At 39.8% G+C, this 25,206-nt stretch overlaps 2 protein-coding genes across 2 annotated transcripts in view; both read right to left on the bottom strand.

Moving 5' to 3' along the window:
- The window catches only part of PPTC7 (protein phosphatase targeting COQ7), a 40,095-nt gene that overhangs the window by 4,048 nt on the left and 10,841 nt on the right, over window positions 1-25,206 (bottom strand). The window contains exons 2-5 of the mRNA XM_061141926.1: window positions 11,095-11,274; window positions 5,929-6,127; window positions 2,607-2,730; window positions 1,062-1,191 (exon numbers count right to left, since the gene is read on the bottom strand). Coding sequence (XP_060997909.1) covers window positions 1,062-1,191; window positions 2,607-2,730; window positions 5,929-6,127; window positions 11,095-11,274 — 633 coding nt within the window. The remainder of the gene's footprint in view (window positions 1-1,061; window positions 1,192-2,606; window positions 2,731-5,928; window positions 6,128-11,094; window positions 11,275-25,206) is intronic.
- LOC133056533 (galectin-4) lies at window positions 20,075-21,230 on the bottom strand. The gene has a single exon (XM_061141925.1). It carries the CDS (start codon window positions 21,152-21,154, stop codon window positions 20,183-20,185), a length of 972 nt encoding a protein of 323 aa, XP_060997908.1. The 5' UTR covers window positions 21,155-21,230; the 3' UTR covers window positions 20,075-20,182.

Genomic DNA, 25,206 nt, shown 5'->3' with positions numbered 1-25,206 from the left:
ATAGCAATCACAATAAAGACAAAATGTTGCTAAGATTTATTCTGCCTGACAAGAAAGTTCTATGTTCCACCCCCATAATCCTAATTTGGACAAACATACCCAATGTTTTGAAACTAGCTGATAGTCTTGTAGTCTCATCTGGCAAACTGCTGTGGCATGTGCTTTTTTTCTATTTAGTATTTCCCGGACAGCTAAGAAATGCTCTGCGTGTCATAATAATATACCTGCAAGAAACTGACCAACTCTCTAAGTGCTGAGATGCCAGCACCAACATGTTATCCAAGCTCAAAGCTGAGCTACTGGCCTGCTCCCAAAGTTACACATTGCTCAGTAGATAGGAAGACTCTAGGCAAGGAGAGTCTTCCCTTTTCAAAACATCCTACAGAGGCAGGTGGGATGAACTGGGAGACTGGGCTTGACGTATCCACACTGCTATGCATAAAACGGATAACTAATGAGAACCTACTGCACAGCACTGGGGAACTCTCCTCAGCGCTGTGGTGACCTAAATAGGAAGGAAATCCAAAAAAGGGGACATATGGCTGATTCACTTTGCTGTACAACAGAAACTAATACAACACTGGAAAGCAATTAATTAGAATTAATAAAAATTAATAAAAAAAAAACTTGCTGTAGCAATTTAATAAGCAAATACTGTGAATGAGTCCCACAAAGCCAGAGGAAGGGAGAAGTGAAATGTCAGACTTGTGAAGGGCAGAATGTTTAAACCATTAGGAATGTCCAGGCCCTCCAGGCAGAGCGCGGAGGTTTTCTGGGCTTGGGTCCAAGCAGAGAATTGGCGGCGATAAAGGGCTTCAGGTTCCACCTGCCTCTGCAGCCAATGAAGTGCAATTCTGAAGGGCACCTCTGTAGGGAACATGCACTTGCTGTCCTCCAGTGTCCGCGCCTGTTGACCTTGTTCAAAGCCACGGGCTCACAGCTGGGAGAGGACCCCTCAGTAGTCTCACCCCAGTGCAGCAGCTGGCCTCACACACAGCCCACAATGCTCCCATCCCCTATGGCCCCTATTAGTCCTTATGAACTTCCCAAAGAACGCTTACCTCTCACATTCAATCCGTTGTCACATGCAAACTGTGCAAAAGGTGACATATAATTTGGGTCATAGGCCAGCTCATGAGCTTGCTCAGCAATGCTTCTTGCTGTCTGTTGTATACTCTCATAATTTGAATTCTAATACGAAAATATGAGGGAGATATTTTAACCAAAATGCCTCACATGATTTCTACACGCAAGTAAACATCACTTTTTCTTTTTAAACATCACTTTTTAAGACAGTAATATTTATCTAATCATAGTTTCCACCATTTACGTTTTTATTCCAGTTAGAGAAGACACTGGAACATAATACCTCGACTAAAATGAACGAGATCACCAGTGCTGCCTGCCTAGGACGTCAATGAGAAAGTGTGAGGATGGCCTTGGGTCCTGAAGTTTGAATTTTCGTATCTCCCCCCCTCCGCCATTTGAAATTCTTAAGGCATTCTTGCTAAAATGGGATGGGACTGAAGGGGCGGGTTTTGATAGCATTTGAGGATGACCTCAAGTCTCCCTGCTTGGGAACGCACCCCTGGCCAAGCGCAGAGTGCTTGGTCTCCAAGTAAATGCTGCCAGTCACCCACTGAAAAGCCCTCTCTATTCTCTATTTCTTCTCCATGCTTTATTTTTCTTCTTTTTATTTAGCAACAACACTATTTCTATTCTTTCTTTCTCTGTATTCTCTGTCTTCCTCCACTAGAATGTAAGCCCCAGGTCAGGGAATGGGTCATGTCTGCCTCTCACTCTGTTACATACGTGGCACAGTGCCCGCAGGTGTCCGCACCCGACCTTTCCTAAGCTCCACAGACAAAGCATGCTGTTGAGGATTTCTAGTGCATGGTCTTGGTTCATCCTCACCACAGCCCTAAAAACAGGGTCTTTGAACCATCCCACCCCTATTTTACAGGTGAGAAAAACACTACTAAGAAAGTTTAGCAAACTTAAGGTCATACTGGTTAGTAGTAAAAACACGAGAAAAGATCAATCCCCCCCGAGTCAGTACTTTACAAAGCCAGGAGAATATGCAGACTGGTTTTCACTTCCTTCCACTCACTGTATGGGCCAAGTCTGAACTGTTTTGTTACTGGTGACAGCTCAGATCACATCAAGGCCCCTAGCTGCCTGCTACCCTCGGCTGCTGCCTTGGCTGGCTCTGGTATGATATCCTATCTTTCCCAGCCTCAACACCTGCTGGGTTTGTTATGAGACTAAAAAATGAAAAAGATAACCAGCAACCAACACCATTAAATACCATTGAAACACAATTAAAAACACAAGCAAGAAATCTCCCATCAGGGTTTTTCCTACCTTTACCACCCTACTAAAGAGAGGCTTGGATGAGAAGCCTCTTTTTTCCTCAGGTTTTCCAATTGTGAATATTTCTGTCTACAATTGTTTAGAACAAGATCAGAACCCTTTTCATTTTCCTAAATTCACAAAATAGTCCTTTCCAAAACTACAAAAAGAGCTTATGCAATTGTATTAATAAAAAAACTTGGCTGCCCAGGGAGGGTCACTGTTTTCTAAAGGCCCACCTTTGAGTTAATTACCTTTAACTTTTTTAGCTCCTGAAGGATCATATAGTCAGGCATGTTGTCAAAGAGTCCATCTGTCGCTGTCAGGATAATGTCCCCTAACTGGACATCAAAAGATGTGCTATCAGCGGCGTCTGGGCTGTGACAAGGACAGGGGAGGGGCAAAGTTAGCAGAGCCCTTTAGAGATACTGTTAAAAGTTTCCAATGGGGACGATGCTACAATATAATGAGGCTTTAAGGAAAACTAATTTATAGCAGCAGTCTGTAAAAAAATCCACTATTCTGAAATTCCTAACCTTGAAAAAAATTAACTGAAAACTCTGATATAAATCTTTCAAAAGCTGAACAAAAACTATCAAGTAAAACTGAGTTTGATGATTAGTCACATGTGCTTTAAAAGGCAGAAGGGTTCTTTTCTGAGTTAGACACTAAAATGCCTCTAGAATCCTAGTGGAAATGAGTCTTTGTTTCCTAATTCATTAGTGCCAAATTCCATCCTCTCTTACTCACTTTCCACTCATCAGTTTCCCTGCAGGCTTAAATTTGGAGGCTGTGTTCTAGTGGAATAACTGAGCACTATGGAGGAGCACATGCAAGTCCCATAAGAATTAATTCATGTGAAATATCTACAATGGTATTTCTTACTATAATACTAGTAATTACTGGTATATTACTAGTAACACCAAATCAGTATTAATAAATCACCCTTACTCTGGCAGAGTAAAGACTCTGTCTCTCAGGGCTTATAAAGTTCTCATCATGCAAAGGTTACTTATTTATAAGGGCTCCTGGCACACAATACATCTTCAAGAAATAGTTAACAAATGAAGAATCACAGTAACTAACCCTCCAATTTGGGTAAGGACTCAATATTGTTCATGAAAAGAACAAGGTACTGTGTGTGTGAGAAAGATCTATATATATAGGCGCTTCTACATGCAGAGAATAAATCTGGAAGGATTCAAAGAAACATAACTGGCTGCCTCTGAGGACAGGTGGTAGATTTTTCATTACATCTGTGTAAAGCTTTTTTAAAAAGATAGAGGGGAGACTTACCTGAAGAAAACAGAAGCCCAGGTGGGGAGGAAAAGAGAAGATAATATGAAATCAAAGAGTTCATGGCCCCCTTAGAGACTGGTTCTCAGCCATTTTGAAAGGCCAGCTCTACCACTTCCAGGCCTCCAAGGTGAGGGAAAGGTGAGCTATCTGATAATCTGCCTTCACGTGTAATTAGGGAACAAGAGCCAGGAACAAAGTCATACACTGACCCAGAATGGAGGGGCCAGAACCAAAAAAAAAAAAACACCTGAATTGTTTAAGTGACGTGTTATAAAATTTGTAAAGGGAAAACATAAAAACCAACAGCCTACCCATGCCTGCTGGGGATTTACACTAAGAAAATTTCTCGTTTGTCTAATGTTGACTGAGGAAAGCAGCACCACACCTAAAAGTTCTGTAAGGGGCTTCTGAGAAGGAACAAACTAGCTTTCACATACACATTTATACAATAACATAGCTGTTTTGACAACAACAATAGCTGCTGTCAAAACAGCTATTAAAGGAAATTTCTAAGTTAAGGTTAAAATAGTATTTTATAGATGAGAGACTGATAACAAAGGAGATAACAAGCAGCCAAGAGGAAAAAAAAAAAAGACACACTAAAACAGACTGTAAATTGGTAGAAACCAGGTCGATTTCTTCCATGGAATAAAGAGAAACAATACAAGACATTTCACATTTGCTCAGTCTTTGGAAACGAATCAGACTCTAGAAGTTTAGATTAATGACCAGGTTGGCACTGAAGCTCTATTTTATGCTGAGGTTTTTCTTTCCCCAGAAGTGTCTTTTGCTATGCTGCCTCTGAGAGACTCGCTGCCATTGGACAGTTCGTCCTCTTCTCCCAACACTCCCACCCATGAGCTTGGTGTTCCGCCAGCTGCAGTTTTGCCCATTTTGATTGAACATACTGTGCTGCTGGAAACTTTTGACTGCACTGAAACACGAGCTGCAATCACATGCTAGCAAACTGTCTCTGGGCTCCAGGGGAAGCAACCTCCACCTCATTGGCAGGACAGGCCAAGTGCTGCCCTGACCAAACTGGCCCAAAGATAGCGTCTGAGGTCCCTCAGGGCTGCTCTAGCACTGGGAAGCCAAAACAACAAGGATCAAATAAAGGAAAATTAAAAACACTGTTTCTCCAAAAACTGTTAGCTGAACTTGACATTTACCAAGGTCTTGGGGTTCTAAGTTTGCCTCACTCCAATGTGACTAATATCGATGTGCTATTACAGCCAACTGAAGAAGGGCCTATAATCAAATTTTCTTCCAATTATGGCAATCTGCCTTACTCTGGAAGTAAAAAAAAAATGCTTCCCTCTCTGTAGGAGTCAGCAATAGACTTTAGATGGGTAATATGGAGCACTTATATAATATGCTCATTCTAGTTAAAAGATGGCAGTAATCATCATTTTACCTTAGTTTGGACCTAAGATTTGGCTTAATAAGAATTATTAAGTAATCTGTATTTGCTAGGATGCTTCTACATTTACAACAGGTTCATTACCCATTTTACCACATTTATGAATTGCCAACAATGTTTGTGTCAAACCCTATAAGGTTGTTAAAGGCAGTGAAATCTGAGACTGTCTTAGTATTACTCTGTACTCTGAGCTGAGAAAAGATAAACTATAAAAGTTGATTCAAAAATAAATTAAAAAAAATAAAAGTTGATTCAAAAAAGTACTGATTGTCCTGGAAAGGTCTTGACAGTTTAAAATGAACTGAGAAGGTGCTGGAAGAAAAAAAAGCACACATCTCAAGAGCACCATCAGAGAACATTCCCAAGACCACCTTTAAGTCCATTTCCTGCAAGTTAACTTTGCCTGACAAGTTCTACAAGCACTGTAAGTTCCATTTGATGCACATTATAGGCAGCTCTGAGAATCAGGAAGTTATTCTGATAAATAAAGCAGATGTCTATTTGCATTCTTCCCCAATAACATATGCAAAATCTTGTATATGGGACGGCACACATGAACAATGACTCATTTCTCCAGCACTACTTAACAAATACAACTGTATGTACCATGTGGTCTTGGTATGAAAAACTGATATTCTATAAGCTTGAAATATATTTTCACAGTCAGGTCAAAATACTAGGTGTTTATCAGAGTTCAACTTGGCTGGAAATCAAGTTCAAGCAGAATATCTTTCGATGTCAGACTAAAAGGTCTCCAATGTGTCTTCTCTTCTCATGTGAGAATGAAAAATGCCTATCTCCAACAGCCTAGTTAAGGGGAATGGGAGGGAACCTGTTGGTGAGAGAGGGGAGATTACCTGTCACTCAAGACAACTCCCTCGGCTTCGGGGGGCGCGATTGATAGCTGGAATGGAGTGTTGAAGTAATGCTGCTGCTCATCTGATCGGTGCACAACTTCCCCACCCCTGACAACCAGAAAGCCTGAGTCACCCAGGTTTGCTGTGTGTAAGCGGTGGCTAGTTCTGTCCAGCACCACGATGCAGGCAGTACTGCTACCTAGAAACAAAAACAAATCCATTTATTTTCTCTTCCCAGATTGTCTCTGCATACACATTTTTATCATATCATCCTGAGGAGCAACATACCATAACGTGAACCTCCTTTGCCTAAACAGGCCCTTTCTTAGTTACGGCTCCATACCCATGTCAGTAGTAACCTGATCATGATCAACACGATGGGGAGAGAAAAAGGGATTTATACTACACATACAAAGTGGGCTGCGGATGATCTGGATTCTTCCACTTGTGGAGGTAAGAAATAATAAAAATGGCTGGTATTTAACCACATTATTTCATTTCAATAGTGCTATATAATCTATGCTAAATTTTCAAAAGGATGTTGTCGAGATATTAAGTTTTAATACTTAAATGCCAAAATGAGAATGTCACGTTTCCATGACATTTTTCATTAGTCACTGGCAGAAAGCCTTCCCTGTGAAATTCACTAACATTTAAGACAGGGCACATAACTTCAATTTTTAACGGGATTTCCATCTGTTTAGGTTATGAAAAACTTTTATTGCAGACTCACTATGGAGTAACAAGACCAAGTTTCATGGGCGGGGAATCAATCTGTTCACTTTACAGAAACTACTAACATTTAGAGGGAACATTCCAAGCAAAAGCTTCTGTGTACCTTTGTAGCACAAAGCTCATAGGACCTTTCTCAGCCTGAAGTTAGTAATACAGTTAGTGAGATTGCTTTCAAATGCTAAAATTTCAACCTATACCTACAGAAAATGGCAAAACTGAAAAAATAAGCAGTTCAACAACCATGTAAATGGTTTGTAAATATATATATATTTTTAATGATCACTTCACTAGTATAGGGAACATGGTCACTCTCATTCCGTGGTGATGAGAGTAAAACTTAAATAAATCTTTCTGAAGGGCAATACTGCCCTGAAAAATGTACATATCCTTTGGCCTAGCAATTCCATTTGTGAAGATTTATGATAAGAAAATAGAGATGCAAACGAGACTTAAGTACAAAACACTGTAAAAGATCACAAAGAACTGGAAACAACCTCAACATCTAAAATTAAGGGGTTGGTTATATAAATTACAGCTCATCCATACAATGGAAGGCTATGCACTATCACATAATACTTAGGAATACAGACTCTAGAGACAGCCTGCCTGCATCTTAACGCTAGCCCTGCCACTTACTAGCTGTGTGACTTGGGACAAATTATGTAACCTGTCTGTGCCTTAGTTTCCTCATCTATAAAAACAGGGATAACAGTAACTACCTCAGAGAGTTGTAAGATAAAATGAGTTAAATCATGTCAAAGACTTACAACAAATAATAAGTGTTAGCTGGCTATGTGACAGCAACTAACATTGTGTGAGAGAAATATATTTGAAAATGAAAGATAAGTTAAGTGAAACAAGTAGATTATAAGCTCGTATTAAAGATACCTTTAAAAAGTGATACCAAATGTAACGAACTGTACATCAGAAACACCGATATTTACTGTAATCTTTTTTTAAAAAGCACAATATGTAGGCAAAAGCTAACCTGCTAAAATGACAAAGGGCAAAAAGAAGAAAATAAACCACAGCTGTGTGGAACCAGCTATGTTAAATCCCAGTGCTCTATCATTTTCTAGCCATGTGATGTGGCCGTGGGCAAACCCCTTATTCTCTCTGGCCCTCAGTTTCTTCCTAACAAAATGGGGAATCAAAGTACCTACAAATCTACCTCATTGGGGCTACTGTGAGCACACAGTAGATTCAATTCCTGTTACTATTATTCTATGCACAAAGAAAAAAGGTCAGAAAGCATAATCAGTAAAAAATTAACAGTTTCTTAATGGATTATAAGTAATTTAATTTTTGTTACTGTTTCCTTAATGAAAATGTGTAACAATTTAAAAATACTTAATACAAGCATTTGTGTCACTGTAATGTTCAGAAATTCTGTTTCCTTGTTATCTACAGTATATGCACAGGTATAAATCTGACACATTCATGCTAAATTATCTAATCCCTACAAATGTCAAAGAAAAGAAAAACAGAGGTATTGTAACTAACTGGTCATACTGTCTGAGAACCTGTTCTATAGCTTACATTAGTGCTAAAGTCACCAATTACTCTTCCTTCCTAACCCAATGCACAAAAAATCCAATCATTTACATCATTAACAGAACCACCACACAAAAGATCTTCTGAAAGCTGATGGGATTAATTCAACTGAGAACAAAAAAATAACAGATGACAAGCACAGTCCTGAAGATGCTGCTGCAGGAAGGACTCATGTTGACTCATTATTACTCACTGACAAACCTAGGCTATCATTTTGCTACCCTTGTGGCAGTCACCTGCTGTGTTAGAATCAAAATGGTTAGAATCAAAATGAGTGATAGACAGAGCTTTGACATGCAAAGCAGTGCCAATGAAGGGAAGCCCAGCCTTACACAATCATCTGGGCCTCTTCAAATTACTGATGAGTACAGCAGCTCAGGCCCTGACAGTCTAACATGTGGAGAAGAGTTCATCCTTACATGTTTGATGAAGAACAAACAGGCAGAGAAGAAAAGAAAAGAGTGCTAAGAACCATGCTGAATATTCAGATGAGCAATCCAGACAGGTCCCCAAGCATATTCCTCATGATAAAATGGCCCTTACTCTGTAAATTACAATTAAGCATTTTGGGCAGCAAAGGAAGACAGGGCTAACCTTACAAGGATTAACCCCTCAAATTCTTAAGATATGTTGGTTTCATAAGACCTAAATCCACTTAAGGGTTTCTGAGGAAATAATATATGTCAACAATAAGCCTGTGATGCCAATCAAAATCTAAAAGCAGCTAGAAATTCTCAAGAAGTAAGTGGTTACAGCTATCAGCTCGCCCTTTATACTGGAATTATGCTTTTTCAAAGTTGTAAGATTTTTTTAAAAAGATTACCTAATCTTATAAAGTTATTATTTATAATTACAGCTGAGGTTCAGTAAAACTCAGCAGCCCACCTTTGCCAAAATATGCTTTGGTTTGAGTTACAAACAGCTTAGAGATATGTAGATAAGGTAAGAGAGAAGTATGTATGTTGTCAAACACAGTAACAAAGGAATATTTCAAAGTGTCTTTTAGGAGAAAGTGGTTAATTATAACATTCAATGTAAAAAAACCTCTTTTATGTCCTTAAAACTTATTCTACTAAGATCTCCAGTTACATGAAGGTGAATAGGGGAAAAAGCAGTTATAAGGAAAAAACTCAGCGAAAAGCAAAGCTTTCAAAGCACAAAATGAGGATAGTTGTTACAGGTTGTAACAGTTTATTCCAAGTCACGATAATTTAGTACATGCACTGCAGGGTTGGGGTTGGAGTGGTACTGGCAGAAGACTGACACGAATGTATAGGAGTCAGGCCCCTGGTATTGTGTCTACAGACTCTCTGTTAGGTGGTACCCTGCAATGTGTCTTATTTTCCCTTAAGACGTTTCTGAGTACTGTAAGAAGCTTTAAGTCACTGCTTTTCACAAAAAAAGATTTATCTGGTTAACATGAAATAAGGGGGTCAGAGGTTAGGGGGTTTGCCTAAAGTCATATGGCAAGTTGACAGAGAGGTGCTAGAAATAGAATCTAGGATGTTTCAAGATACCAAGGAAGTTCAAGATTGCAAGTCCAAAATAGCAGATTAAGATAAGGTAGTATATTGAAACCTCAAGATAAGATTTCTCTTCAGTTAGAAGGAGAACAAGCAGGTTAATCACAGCACAGAGAAGACAGAAGCATGATGGAAACAACCCCTTCTTATAAAGGTTTCAAATTGAAGGTAAAATTCTACAAAAATGGAGATCTCCATTAACACTGAAAAGAGAAGGCTGACTTTAAATGTACCTGGTGACCGGGAGGGGCCTTCTAGTAACCAGAAAGATGCTGGCAATTAGCAGAAACTTAATAAAACCCTTTCTGAGAGCCTGCTTAGAAGGCTGGTTAAGTGCCCAAGAAACCATTTAACAAACAAATGGAGAAGCTTGGCCAAAGGATGCTTCATTGGCATGCCATATAAGCAAACACTACGTATTTGTGTATTTTCCAATACAAGATTAACAGGGGTCTATACAGACAAATGTAACTGCTAACTGTGAGCAACTGGGCAGTCTATCTGCAACCTGAACCCCCCACAAGTAATCAACTGAGCTTTACATGTGGAACCTCAATCCCCTTTCTTCCTCCCTGGGAGGGAATCACTAACCCAATTATACAATCACTTGCTTTTCTTTCTTCTTTTATATTTTAGAACCCCTAAATGATACGGTTTTATGTTTCTGAATTTGAAATTTATGGACTCAGGCTGGTGGGTGGTATTCTGCAAAGTCGTCTTTCTCAACAAGTTCCTAACTACTGCATGCAACCTTAACTCATTCTGTTTCAAAATGCATTTTACTCCGATAAATGACTTTCAAGTTGTTCCCAGTTTTCTGCTATTATAAATGAGGTTACTATGAACATTCTTGTACCCATCTCTTGACGTGCAAGAGCTTCTCTAGTTTGAGGTAAAGACCCAGAAGTTGAACTTTTGGGGCATATTATCTATTCATGTTTAACTTTATTCTTTAATTCTAAACTGTTTTCCAAAGTGGCTGTACTTATCTCAAGCAGTATTAAGTATTCTGGCGTAGCCTAGAGCTTCTCCATCAAATTGTTTAACAGGAAGAGCCTCAGATAAACAGCTGGGCCGGTAAGTGATTTTCTTGGTTTTGCTGTTAACCATCTCCTGGGCTTCTTTAAATGTTAGTTGCTCGGTTGTGTCTGACTCTTTGCAAGCCCACCAGGCTCCTGTGTCCATGGGATTCTCCGTCAAGAATACTGGAGTGGACAGCCATTGCCTTCTCCAGAGGATCTTCCCAACCCAGAGATCAAATCTGGGTCTCCAGCATTGCAGGCAGATTTCTTTACTGTCTGAACCACCAGGGGGGGTTTCTTTAGAGAGGAAAACACATGGGATATGTACTTACCAAGCAAAGGTACTTTATTTTGCAGCAACTCACAGTAGCTTGTGGTGAGGATTCCAATGGGATTACTCGGGACAAACCGTCCTTCTTTTACTAGCCGTTCACATGTTCGCATTAAAGTCCCTGAGAACTGAGAAGGATCAACACCATAGTCTCTCCATCCTCCTACACCATCTGCAACCCCTTAAAAAAAAAAAAAAAAAATTTTTTTTTACATTCAGAAAATAGTCCTAATCAGCGTCTCAGGAATTCTTACCCCATCTTCCTATTACTAATTTTATTACATACTAGTACATAAATTTTGGAGAAGGCAATGGCAACCCACTCCAGTGTTCTTGCCTGGAGAATCCCAGGGATGGGGGAGCCTGGTGGGCTGCCGTCTATGGGGTCGCACAGTCTCAGACACGACTGAAGCGACTTAGCAGCAGCAGCAGCAGCAGCAGATAAATTTACCGTGAAATTCAGAATAAAAAGCAGTCAGGTTTAATGTATTATACACTAATACTCCTAAGCCACATTCTCTACTTAGAATCTGATCTTTCACACATTGATGAATAAACACGTGAGCCACCACAGGGTGGCATTGCCTCCCAGCCAAAAGGTTGTTTTCAGCAGAATTTTCATCTCTGTACATAAGTAGTTGTGTTATTAATCTTTGTTGTATTTTATAAGAATGAAAACTGATTTTCTTAAAAAGTGTTGATGCTAGTGAGAATACAACTGAGCCACAGTTGGCCATCATGAAAAATACCAAAGGCAGCAAACTTTTAACTTCAAATATTGGTCAATAATTATGAAAGAGAGAACAAAATTAAGAATATATCCTACCCTCTTTGCTCCTCCCTCAGAGACAACCACTATCCTGTACATGGCCACACTGCCCAGCAATAACTGCCACTACCGTGCGTGGCTAGTAAGCACTAGAAATGGGATTGACTGATGCAAACTGAGAAATGCTCTAAGTATAAAACACACACTGGACTTTTTGAAAACTTATTAGCATGAAAAAAGGAGTAAAATATCTCATTAATTTTTATATTATTAATGTTGAAGTAATATTTTGGATATAATGTGCTAAACAGAATACATTATGAAAATTAATGTCAAATTTAAAGTTTTTTTATTTTTAATTAATGTGAACACTAGGAAATTTTAAATGACACATGTGGCTCACATTATATTTCTATTGGACCGCACTGGTATAGAGGTTTTCATGGGTCCACAGAGCTCCTGATGATTTCAGTCTGCCTAAGACTCCTTTATCATGAGGAAACTAGTGCTCAAGAAAAATCAGATATCAAAGTCAACATACCATCTCCTACTCAGTCCCTTGCAACATCAAGCTAGTTGTTCAACATTAAAATTGATTTCTATCTAATTTCAAACAAACTGAAATTGTTTGCTATTCAAACTAAACTAAAATTCAAACTGAAACTCCGATATATATATTATTAAGGTTTTAAGTGAACATAAATAAATGAACTTTTCTGGAATGATCTATAATGATCATTATATATCATTATAATGATCATTATATATCTGGAATGATCTATAGTTGTTTTTGAAATAAAAGACTGAAAGTGATCTGTGAACAAATGGGAAAGTTAAGCTTTTTACCTCACACTATTCTGTATTATTTAAATTTTATTTTTATAATGAGCATGTGTTGATTTTATTAACAAAAAATATTAGGGAATTTATAATTGTTAAGGCTTTCTGAGCATGCAACACCCTCCTTATATACACATTTAATTTTTTCTTCCAGTTTTATTGGGATATTATTGTCCTATGGTACTATAAAAGTTTAAGGTGTACAGCATAATGACCTGACTTTCATACCACATGAAGTGACTTCATAGTAATCTCAGTGAGCATCCATCATCTCATGTGCCAGGGTGCCTTGTGCTCAGTCGTGTCCGACTCTTTGCAACCCCACAGACTGTAACCGGCCAGGCTCCTCGGTCCATGGGATTCTCCAGGCAAGAATACTGGAGTGGGTAGTTATTCCCTTCTCTAGGGGATCTTCCCAACCCAGGGATTGAACCAACATCTCCTGTGTCTCCTGCACTGCAGGCAGATTCCTCATCCACTGAGCCATCTGGGAAGCCCATTATCTCATATATATATACAAAATTGAAAAAAAATTTTTTCCCTTGTGATGAAAACTCTTAAGATTTGCTCTTTTAACACCTTTCATATATAACATACAGCAGTGTTAATTATATTTATCATATAATTTAAATTGTACACTATATTCCTACTATTTAACATAACTGGAAGTTTGTACCTTCTGATTGCCCTCATTCAATTACCCCTCACCCATTTCTGCCTCTGGTAACCACAAACCTCATTTCTTTTTCTATGAGCTTGTTTCTGAAGTGTAAATGGCCTATATGTATATTTTTTGTAAGTTCAACTTACACACTTCAAAGAACATATCTGGTACAAAAGTAGCAAGGTGCTTATATATGCATCTCTGAAAAACTGACTTAACATAAAATGAACACATTAAACTGTTTCTCTGGTAACGGCACTTAATAAACATAAGTGGAACACATCCTGAAAAAATAAGAGGAAGAAGAGCTGGAAGACAATAAAGAGGTTGACAAATAACTTATCACTTTGCGGCAGAAACCTTCCCATCTCTTATGACCAACCAACAGGCAAATTTCAAGTTTTCTCCTCCCCCTTTGTCCATGCTTTGTGGTAAGTTTCAATCCCAACCAGGGATTGAACTCATGCCCCCTGCAGTGGAAGCACGAAGCCTTAACCACTAGCTGCCAGGGAAGTCACAAGGCAAAATTTCACTTTAGGGCAAATACAAATTAGTTGATTAGATATGTCTGTGATTTGTTTCAAATTATTAGTGGGGTGTGTGTGTGTGTGACAGAAGAGTAGATGAAATAAGGCTGGCCATGAACGGATAACTGAAGTTGAATGAGAGATACACTCATCCTTCTACTTTGATGTATACTTGAAATTTTCCATTATATAAAATTTAAACAGTAATAATGATAAGAAAAAAGATCCTTCTGCCTGCCACGTGGAGAGCAAAAGCAGTAAAGGGATGAGTCCGGAGACAGTCTCAGTGGTTCAGTTAGGAAACAGTGGCAGTGCAGTCAGAGTGCAGGGATTTGGGATCCAGTGAAACAAAAGGACTCACAGGTAGACTTATGGGGTGCAGAAGGCGGAAGGAGAAGCTTCAGGGATGGCTGACGTCTACCCTCCCAGTGAGAAGTATCGCTATTTTTTTCAGGCAGTTGTAAGGCTATCTAGAAATTCTTACAAAAGTTTAGTGGGAGCTTCTTTTGAGGAATTCTTACTTTCACCAGGGGTAAGATTTTTACCACGATTTAAATGCAATAATTTGTGTTAAAACACAGAATGCAATTATAGTCCTTGCAATTCCATCTGATGAATCATTCATTCTTTTCAAACCACTGTTTGCTTGAGGAAAGAATTTCTTTTTAACCAGTCTCTGATCTGAGAGCCACAATTAACTTTAAATACAAACTGGTTTCATCTACACATGCCCTTCAGAAGAAAACCATTAAAACCTGAGATAATATTGAGAGTTGATCCTGGCACTCACTAAACAATCTGTCAACAGGTTACAGAGTCTGACCTGGCACAGCCCCTCAACATTAATCAGATTTCTCCCAGAATAGAGCATAACCTTTCAGGCACCTGTTTGCTTTTATATGGGAAAAAGAACCCAGGCAAAACTCCATTTGCAAATCTTGTTAGGGGAAAAGGGGATTCAAAAAGCATGCAAACTTTTCAATAAATCTTTGGGGGAAAAGTCTTAGTACACATACAAAGTTTACTTACACAGAACAAGTTATATAACAGAAAGAGTTGCATTTGGGATTTAGAACCAGGCTAAAACCAGAGTAACCTACATTTGAAACCTAGTTTATTCATATTAGGCAGTTATTTCTACAAGAAAACGAGTATTTCCTCTCTTGCATAAGCAAAAGCTTCAATCCACAAAGAGAGAACACTTCCAACTAAATAGTGGAACTGATCCATCTATAAAAGGAAATTTCATTGAAGCAAACAACTGTTAAAAGAGAGACTGCTTTAATCTCGAAGATACCAAGCAACAAAGGATAAGAATATCCCTAGGAGCAAACAGCTACACTGAACAGTAGGAAATAGAGGTTGAGGGAGGTGCACCCTGCCTCTGGGAAGCTCACCATCTAGTGGGCAGCTAGACCACTCACTCACAGAACTGGACAAACAGCTCCCACAAATGCTGCCACTGAAGAGTCAAAAGCAAGTGGTTGATGCTTATGGGGCACTGACAGTGGAGCAAGCTTTTACTAGGAAGTGGCATTCAGATCTGGCCCTGGAAGGTAAGTCAGATTCCCACAGGCAGGGAAGGGTAATTAAAGGAAAACAACAGCAAATTAGGTGCTGCTGGGGCCTGGGTGAGTTGCAGAGAAGTTGAAGTATGCAGGACAGGAGCTAAAGTTGTGGGGGGCCCAAAATTGCAGTCAAAGAACTTTAAGCTTTATGCTATAGACCTGTGCTGTCCAATATGGGCGCCACCATCCATATGTGGTCATTTAGTTTGAAATGTAGCTAGTTTGGATTGAGACGAGCTGTTAAATGTAAAATACACTCTGGATTCCAAAAACCTAGTACCCCCAAAACTGTAAACTCTCTTAGTTTCATGCTGAACATATATTTCAGATACACTGGGTTAAATAAAACATAGTAATTGAAATTAACATCATCCATTTCATTTTACTTTTTTAAATGTGGCTACTAGAAAATTTAAGCTTACATATATAGTTTACAGTGTATTTCTACTGAAGAATGCTACTCTCGACAATAGAAAATATCAAAAGTCTTGGGGCAGAAGCGTAAAATCCAACCTATATTTTAGAAAAGTAATCTTGAGAGCAGTGGAGAGAACAGGTTAAGAGAGGTCAGAAGTCAGGCATCAGCTGTGAGATTTTAGGTTAAAGGTAATGGGAAAAGTAGAACAGACAATCACTGGAAATACAAAGAACATAAAGACAACAGGGCTCTGCATCAATTTTTGTATCAATTGTATGTTTTGTATCAACTGGTATGAGTGTTGATTTCAGGGATGAGTATTGATTAGATGATTCCCCAGTTAGGAGGGGGTAAAAATGCCTTTAGAAGATACTGACTTCTGTCTCAAGAATGCTGATTTTTCAGGCACCAGTGGGGTATTTTTGTGGACATGTTCTGTATGAAGTTGGGACCTTAGATTCTGCAGCTAGGAAGGCAATCAGAGCCAGATCTTTAACAAAGGTCTACGACTGACCCCATGGATGCTCAGGGAGAATAGAGCAAAAAGTTTAAGGAGTTAAGGGGAATTTTATCTTAGGAATAAGAAATGAAATGAAATGTTAGTCACTCAGTCATGTCAGACTCTTTGCCCACTGTCATGGAATTCTCCAGGCAAGAATACTGGAGTGGATAGCCATTCCCTTCTCCAGGGCATCTTCCCAAACCCAGGGATCGAATCCAGGTCTCCCACATTGCAAGCAGATTTTTTTTTTTTTTTACCATCTGAGCCTCCAGGGAAGCCCTAGGAATAAGAATTCCTCGCCAAATAGCTTATTGGTGAATTGCATTCTTATTCTAGGCATCAAATTACAAAATCAGATATAACTGATTAAGTTTAAGGAACAGCTAAGTAACCCAATTTGTCAGAATGATATACCAATAATTTCTTTAGTGAAGCTGAAAAGGCGGACGGAAAGGCTTTGAATGCCAAGATAAAGAATGTGAACAGAATACAGAAGCTATTTCCTTTAACTCACTGTAATCATCTTATGTCTCCATTAATAACATTCTGTCAGCCCACGTCTAGTTGAAGTGTTTGCTTTAACCTAAGAGCCAATTAAAACCATAATTAGATTAAGATAATGGTTACGTATCTGAAAGAGCTGAGCAAAAGGCTGAGAGGAAACAATGATAGGGCACAGAACATTCCTTTAGTTGCACCACTTACAATGGGAAATGTCAAGTTTTATAAAGTGGCAAATAGGCAACTAGAGAATATTTATATTTATGATTTTTATAAAATATTTTGCTAAGTTTTCCATAGACTGCTTTTCTACAGTAGGCTTAAAAGAAAGGAGATATACCTCTCTGGTATACCTCCCATTATTTAAATGCATCTTTTTACAGGAAGAAAACTCTTAAAGTAACAGACAATTTTCACTTTTTAAACTGAACACATTTTTGTCTTTGCCTATGGTTATAACCACATAAAAACAAAACTTTGCTGTACTTGAAAAAAAAATCACTTAGCTTTTTATTAACTCAAAATTTTACCTTTATTCTAAGCCACAAGTTTAAGGGAAATATTTGGTAAGTAAGCTAAAACTGTAGAAGCTTAAAAATCCTCTTTCCAACTGCATACAGCCACCTAACTGTGTAGTTGTAAAAGGCTCACCTTGAAAAAGATTTTGAACTAAGTGACCACCACCAGCCCAAGTTCCTCCATCATTACCCATTATCAGCAACCAGCACGAGGCTGCCATTCTTCTTAAACTCTTCCTATCATACTCACCTTCAGATCAACATGCGATTAGTTATAAGACACTTTCTAGAAGAAAGTGATGCCTCCAAAATAAATACTAAGTTTCAATTTTAATATAAAAATCAGTGAAGAAAAATTGGTCATTTGTTTTTATCCAACAATAGCTCTGACAGAATTTCAAATACTAGGCAGTACCCAAAGGTAATAAGAGTTTTATTCCTTGCATCTTTGATGACCTCGAGGCCTTTTACATTGAACCTCATACTCTCTAGTGAAGCAAGACAGTTCTACAGGGATTGTTTCCTTCTACAGGGATTGTTTCTCCATCAGTGAAACACACCTCCTATCTACTAGAATGGGTACTTGATAGTGAACTGAAACTCAAGAGGAGAAACTGAGTAAGCATCTGGCTGGATCACAAGAGTTGAATAATAAAAGCAGCAGGAGGCCCTCTGTACCCAACAGATTAGGATATCTGCTTTTACTCTTTCTGCAGTGAGTGCTCATCTAATGAGGAACTGGTTAGGCAGTATCTATTGCAGTGCTACAGCTGGCTTCTTTTCAGATGCTGAGTGTCTTCTTCAAATACGAAATCTAGTGTTCTCAGAGCCAACATTATTTGTGGAAAGACATCACAACCTGAAGCAGTGTAACTAGAGAAAAATGAGAACAGAGTATAAACTCACTTTCTAGCAAACGGAACAGATCACACTTGTATCAACAATCCTGAAGCCTCAACTATTTGGGCATTAAAAACACTCCCCTGTGATTCAGGACTGTGAAATGTATCTACAAATAATTATCCCAAAGGGAACAAAAAGAAGGATTACTGGAAAAATGTATTTAAGAGTTGATTTATTCAGAAAAGTACAATTTGCTTTGACTAGAACTCCTTTCAGTTCTCTAGAGGTGAAATTATATAGATTACGATGTCCTTCCTGCTTTAACAAGCAAGTGATATATTCCCTTTGCAAGGTTTTCCCAAAGTAACCACTATGCATTAGTCACGATGCAACATGCATCTTCGAATTCTCCAGATACCAAGTCTACGTCAAGAACTCAAGATCTCTAAGTAAAACAGCTAACTCAAAGCTGAGGCAATAAAGCTGAAAGGATGGAAGAAAGAATGGTTCAAACCCTGTGATAAAATGTGTGAAAAGGGAACCTGTCAGCAAAACTCAAATTGTGCTAAAGAAATAGTACAGTCTAGAACAGTTAACAAAGTTCAAGAATGGACTCAAAGGAGGAATAAATGATCTATTTTATGTTTTAGAATTCTAAAGAAAATAGCTATTCCTTTCTAGCTCAGTAAACATGAAATTACTCAATAATTAATCAAATTAAAATGCACACACATACATATATACATTTACACCTGTTGTCCAGAATAATTCATTAGTTAGAGATTGTAATCTCCAGAAGATGATTAGGAAATGACAGGGTGAAGGCAAAGAAACTCAAAGTCAACCTTTTTAAAAGAAAAAATGTTCCTTCCTCTAACTTCCTTTACCTCTTCTGTTTAAATACCAAATATTTAATGTGGAATGATGTGTTTGGACTTAAGTGTGGCTGAGGACCTTGGGTATCTTAAAAGTTGTGGGTGAAGTCACAGAAAAAGGTTACTTCACTCTTTTCTGAGCGGCAGTAGTATCTTAATCAAACGCTAAATGCTGTTGGCAATGCTTTTTGGGCAGGAGGAAGCCAGAGACGAATCATCTGGGTGTGGGGTGTCACATTGATCTTAAGTTATGAACAGGAGACAAAGGGCCCTTACTGTGTCACAGAATCAATGGCTTCTATTAAAGCTGAGGATCTTCCATTTCTAGATATTAGGAAATGTTACACAATGCCTAATAATTTAACGTTTAAATAAGAAAGTAACAGCGATGAAAGTCCAGCCATCTGATGTGTGCCTGTACTGGCCCTTTAAGTTAACAGAAAAACTTTCCTTCTATTTATAAGATTAGATGTAGAATTTTGGTCTTAAAGGTTAACCTAATATTCATAACAATTAAGCCATAGGGCTTCTCTGGTGGCTCAGTGGTAAAGAATGTGTCTGCCAATGCAGGAGACGGGGTTCAATCCCTGGGTTAGGAAGATTCCCTGGAGAAGAAAGTGGCAACCCACTCCACTGCTTTTGCCTGGGAAATCCCATGGACAGAGAAGCCTGTGGGCTACAGTCCACGGGGCTGCAAAGAATCAGAATGACTTAGGAACTAAACAACACCACCCAAAGAGGATACTATTTTACCCCCTACTTTCTTCACCCCTCTATACACATAACAGCTGTTTTTTACCAAAATACCACCCTCTGGGAGAGGTCAAGTCAGATGCAACCCTGGCAACAAATGCTTTTTTTTTTTTAATTAACAAGTGAAAACAATTCTTTTGATTAAAGCTGCCAAATGAGGAACTGACCCTTAATTTCTGAATACTAGTTATGTTTTCAATATATTGTTTTTTTTTTTTTTTGAGACACCCTCAGACATTTTATTAGGGGCTTAGAAAGGGTCCTACAGGATCTTCCCCTGTGTTCCCAAGGGTTATGGCCCCAGGAATAGATCAGATCTGGACGTAGGACAAGGTGACATCACCGTGGATCTCCACCAAGTCCACCCTCTGGAAGGCTGAGAGGCGATGGGAGAAGTCGAAGAGGTGCTGGCCATTGGCATACATCTTGAAGCGATCTGCGCCACAACGAATGGACAGATCAAAGAACTGTCCAGGACCAAACGGGTTGTAGGGGACCTTCCTCTCCTCAGATCCCCAGGAGCCATTCAGAAAGCTGTTCCGGACCACCGCGCCCTCGGTCATGCGGGGGTTAATGTGCAGAGCCACGTCCCCCGAGGATCCCACCTTGAAGTTGATGACAAAGCTCTTGGCTGTGGGGGGTATGTAGCCCTTGATAATGATGGTTCTTCGAGCTATGAGCCCCCCTTGCAGTCTCCCATTAAATGGCACAGGCGGGTTGAAGGCTGGGGGTCCCTCCATGGTAGGCAGTCTACTTTGTTGTTGATAGTACTGTCCGGGACTTGAGTACGCCTGAGCCGGCATGGGCATCTGGTGTGAGGGGGGCTGGCCTCCAATGAAGTTAATTGATTGAAGCGTCAAGTCGCCATCCACATGCAGGTGGGTGACCATCTGCAGTGGGATCCGGTGCTTAAACTCATGGAAAGGAGTCCCATTCACCACCACCTTGAAGTGCTCTGTCATGACCACGAACACCAGCTCGAAAGGCGCGCCCTTGCGGAAGGGCATGCTCATTTTCCTCTCCTCGTTGCCCCACGAGCCGTTCTGCTTCGAGTTCAAGACCACCTTATCCCAGCCATCAAAGCGGGGATTGAAGTGGAAGGCGACGTCTGCCCCTTGGCTCTGCCCCACCTCGAAGTTCACGAAGAACCTCTTCATGTGCTCGCTAGCCACTCCTTGGATGTAAATGGACATTCCAACTCTGAGACCTCCTGGGATGGGGTTGTGGTAGGGCAGCGTCGGATTATAAGTGGGCTGGTAGCCTGGTGCAGGGATAAAGGCCATCTTGAGTGGCTGGGCTGGTGACTTCTCCTGTGAGAAAAGCTGCAGAAGTTGTGAATGGTCCAATATATTGTTGAAAACAATATATTGTTCAATTAAGTAATGACCTTCAGGTGGCAAAACAAGTAATTTTTTTCTTCTTTTTATTTTCCATACTTTCCCATTTTTTTCAGTAATTGAGTACACGTTACCTTTAAGGGAGAAATGATAAACTATACAAATTCAGTGAGAACTGCATTTTACACTTACATTAAATATTAAAGCTATTCAACACTGAGTATTTCCTATATGTAAAACATTGTGGTGAAAGGGAGCCAAAGGGATTTACATATAGTAAAAGATTTCCTGCCCAGAGGAACTTAAAATCAAGTGCTGTGATGGGGGGAGTAGGGTTGAGAGGCTTAAGATAAACGGCTATAATAAAACAAAATATGCACCACTAAAACCAAAACTAAGAAAGATTAGATTACATCCGGCTGAAGAAATCAGCAAAGTATTCATGGAGAGGTGTCTGATTTGAGCCTAGAAAGATGAAAATACAAGTTGTGCAAGAGGAGGCTGAGGAGAGAGGCATTTCAGACAGTTCCCTGTGATTTTTACTAATATGGATAAAGTACAAGTAATAAAGGTGAGGTTACAGCTCTAAGAGCAGAGAAATCTCACCTTCAGGTAAACACCTATCATCCCCCTACCACGAAACTCTAACCAGCAATTAGCCAAACAATGCACTGTAGGAGTTAAGGCATCTGGGAGGTCCCTCAGAAGCAAAGGGCTGGCCTGAGGCCACCAAAGTTGCAGAGGCTTACAGACAGTTCATCAAGGCTCACTGAGGTCTTTCTCTGTTTTAATCTGGGGGCTTTGCTCAATTATTAGCCTAGGAATAGTTATAACTAACTGATGATTTCAAACTGTGGTGCTGGAGAAGACTTTTGAGAGTCCCTTGGACAGCAAGAAGATCAAACAAGTCAATCTTAAAGAAAATCAACCTTGAACATGCACTGGAGACTGAAGCTGAAGCTCCAATACTTTGGCCACCTGATACGAAGAGCCAACTCATTGGAAAAGACTCAGATGCTGGGAAAGATTGAGAGCAGGAGAAGGGGGCGATAGGGGATGAGATGGATGGATGGCATCATCCACTCAATGGATTTGAGTTTAAGCAAACTCTGGGAGATGGTGAAAGTCAGGGAAGCCTGGCGTGCTGCAGTCCATGGGGTCACAGAGAGTTGGACATGACTGAGCAACTTAACAATAAAGGGCTTCCCTTGTGGCTCAGCTGGTAAAGAATCTGCCTGCAATGTGGGAGACCTGGGTTTGATCCCTGGGTTGGGAAGAGCCCCTGAAGAAGGGAAAGGCTACCCACTCAGTATTCTGGCCTGGAGAAGTCCACGGACTGTACAGTCCATGGGATCGCAGAGAGTCACACACGACTGAGCGACTTTCAAAAAAAAATAGTACTTAGACCCAGCTAAGATTATCTCAGTAAAACACGGGTCCGATTCTGCAACCCCATGGACTGTAGCCTACCAGGCTCCTCTGTCCATGGAATTTTCCAGGCAAGAGCTGGAGTGGGTTGCCATTTCCTTCTACAGAGGATCTTCCCGATCCAGGGATTGAACCTGGGTCTCCCACATTGCAGGCAGATGCTTTACCACCTTAGCCACCAGGGAATCCCTTAAACAAAGTTTTAAGTGATCATTTTTGGCTTCAAAGTCATTATAAACATACTGGGCAAGGGCGCAGGCTTTGGAGTAAGATCTGGGTTCAAATTCCAGCTCCAGGACTCGGATGAGGTGTACTAAGGGCACCCTGGGTAGCACTTTGAGCCTCATTATCTTCACCAGTAAATGGGAATCAACTCATGAACATCAAGTCCTGGTGTGAGGGAACAGGGATAATGGTGTAAAGATTGCCTCATTACAATGCTCAGCTCATGGTCAACACGCAGTAAGTAAGTGTTACGCCTCTCTTTAAAAAGGCCAGGTTAGAGACTGTGTATATAGACTCTGCAACGATCAGAAAAAAAAAAAGAGTTCTTTGATCAGTGTCGGCTGCAAGCTTGACAAACACTGGACTATGGTTTCAATCAAAAGACAATTCCCATTCATGAATAATATCTAAAAGATGAGTGGTCCACTCAGCTTTCCCACTCTCACATCCACCACCATTCAGTATTACATTAAACATTTAACAGCAACATTTTCAAGCACCAAGGAACAAATCTATATTTGTCTCCAAAAAATACACAAAGAAAAAAAGATTCACCTGCATCTTGAGGAAATCAACTAGCTTTCTTTATCCAGAAATGACTCTGAAGTAACCTTATTTAACAAATATCTCTTAAGCGCCTGCTGCCTACAATGCGCCAAGGTTCACACTTCGAAATTTATTGTTTTAAATGGGGAATCTAATAACAACTACTAACACATAGATGTTAGTGGACCTAATGACCCCCTGAGCTTACTATGGTAAGCAACACCTCTATCATAACTTTCCTGTCCTTATTGTGACCCCCTTCAGGGCTGAGACTTTCTCATACTGATAACATCTTCATCCCCGAGTGCCAGCGGGGTTCCTGGCACAACAGTTCTGAATTCCTGCTGCTCCTTGAGATGACCTGTGGAACCTAAACCCCACCTATGGAGCCAGTAGGCCCAGGGTAAGCCTGGGTCTTGTAACAAAGTATAAAAATCCAAACTACACAGAAGATTCTAACAAGACTCAGCTTCTTCTGCACACTAAGGACTCCATAAAGACCAGACGGACACATGCATGCCCAAGCCAAATGACTGTGCCTCTGAAATGCCTCTTCTACCAATCAATTCCGTTTTCAATTTCCAAAGCTGACTCCTCTCTTGCATTTCCTAACCCAATTACAGGCAGCCAAACCCAGTCACACTTCCAGGCTTGAAACCTTAAAGAAGCTTCTAAAAGTAAAACCTCAAAATCAATTCCAATTTCTCTTTCTCCTTCACCCTCTTTGTCCAATTATCATTAAGTCCTGTTGATTCTATGTCTGCATTGTGCCTGAAGCCCAGCTATTTCCCAGTGTCCCTAGTTAAACCCCATTCTAGCTCAGACCATTTCAGGAGCTTCCTAATTGGTCTTTTGCCTTCTGATCTCTCATTATATCCTCTATACCTTTTTTTTAAAACAAGATTGCTATGTCCATATTATATTTCATGTCAAATACCTTCCATGTATATATACTTATTTACTTGTATTTCTAAGAACATTCTCTAGAAGAATATATAAGAAACTGATATCACTGGTTTCTTCTGGGAGAGGAACTCCTGCAGCTAGGAGACAAGGAAAGGTGAGAGGGAAACTTTACTGTATTGCATACTTTTGAATTTTCAATACCTTCTGCATTTTGTACCATCCAAATGTGCTGTTTCTTCAAAAACAATCAAACTAAACCCAAAACAACAAAAGCAAAAAACATCTTCTATCACTTTCTACCAAAACCGAAAAACAAAACGACACCCAGCATGGCAACTGTGACCTTTGACAACTTGGTCTTAATCTGCTTAACATCAATTCTCAGTCATCCTTCCATCTCCACCTTGCCAGCCCAGACTACTCTGTAGCCTCAGAACAGCTGTATTTGGGAAGTCTTCTGTGCCTCTGCTGATCATTCAATCTGGAGAGCCTTACCAATCCCCTCACTTCGCTCAGTTTATTGAAAAACTGATCTCTGGAAGCCCAACTCCATGTTTCCACATCTCCTAACATGTATGCATTCTTTTATACTGTTCCTGTGCATATGTGAACTTCTCCATGGGACTATGAAACTTCAGAGCCGAAATCTGTTTTGTTCTTGGGTCTTCTCCACAGCATCTGCCAGGGACTAACAGGAAACAACCAGTAAACAATGAATTCAGTTGACTGTACAGGTAAGTTAGAATACCAACATTCTAGTATACCAACTTTCACCTGAGCACTTCAAAAAGAGAATTAATCCTTTGGGGGTGGGGGAGAGGGATAAATTGGGAGACTGGGATTGACATATACACTACTAAAATAGAGAACTAGTAAGAACCTAATAAGAACTT

The sequence above is a fragment of the Dama dama genome, chromosome 5, assembly GCF_033118175.1.
Source record: "Dama dama isolate Ldn47 chromosome 5, ASM3311817v1, whole genome shotgun sequence".
Lineage (NCBI taxonomy): Eukaryota > Metazoa > Chordata > Mammalia > Artiodactyla > Cervidae > Dama > Dama dama.
Note: the sequence above shows the minus strand (reverse complement) of the source record. Positions and strands in the feature narration are given on the sequence as shown.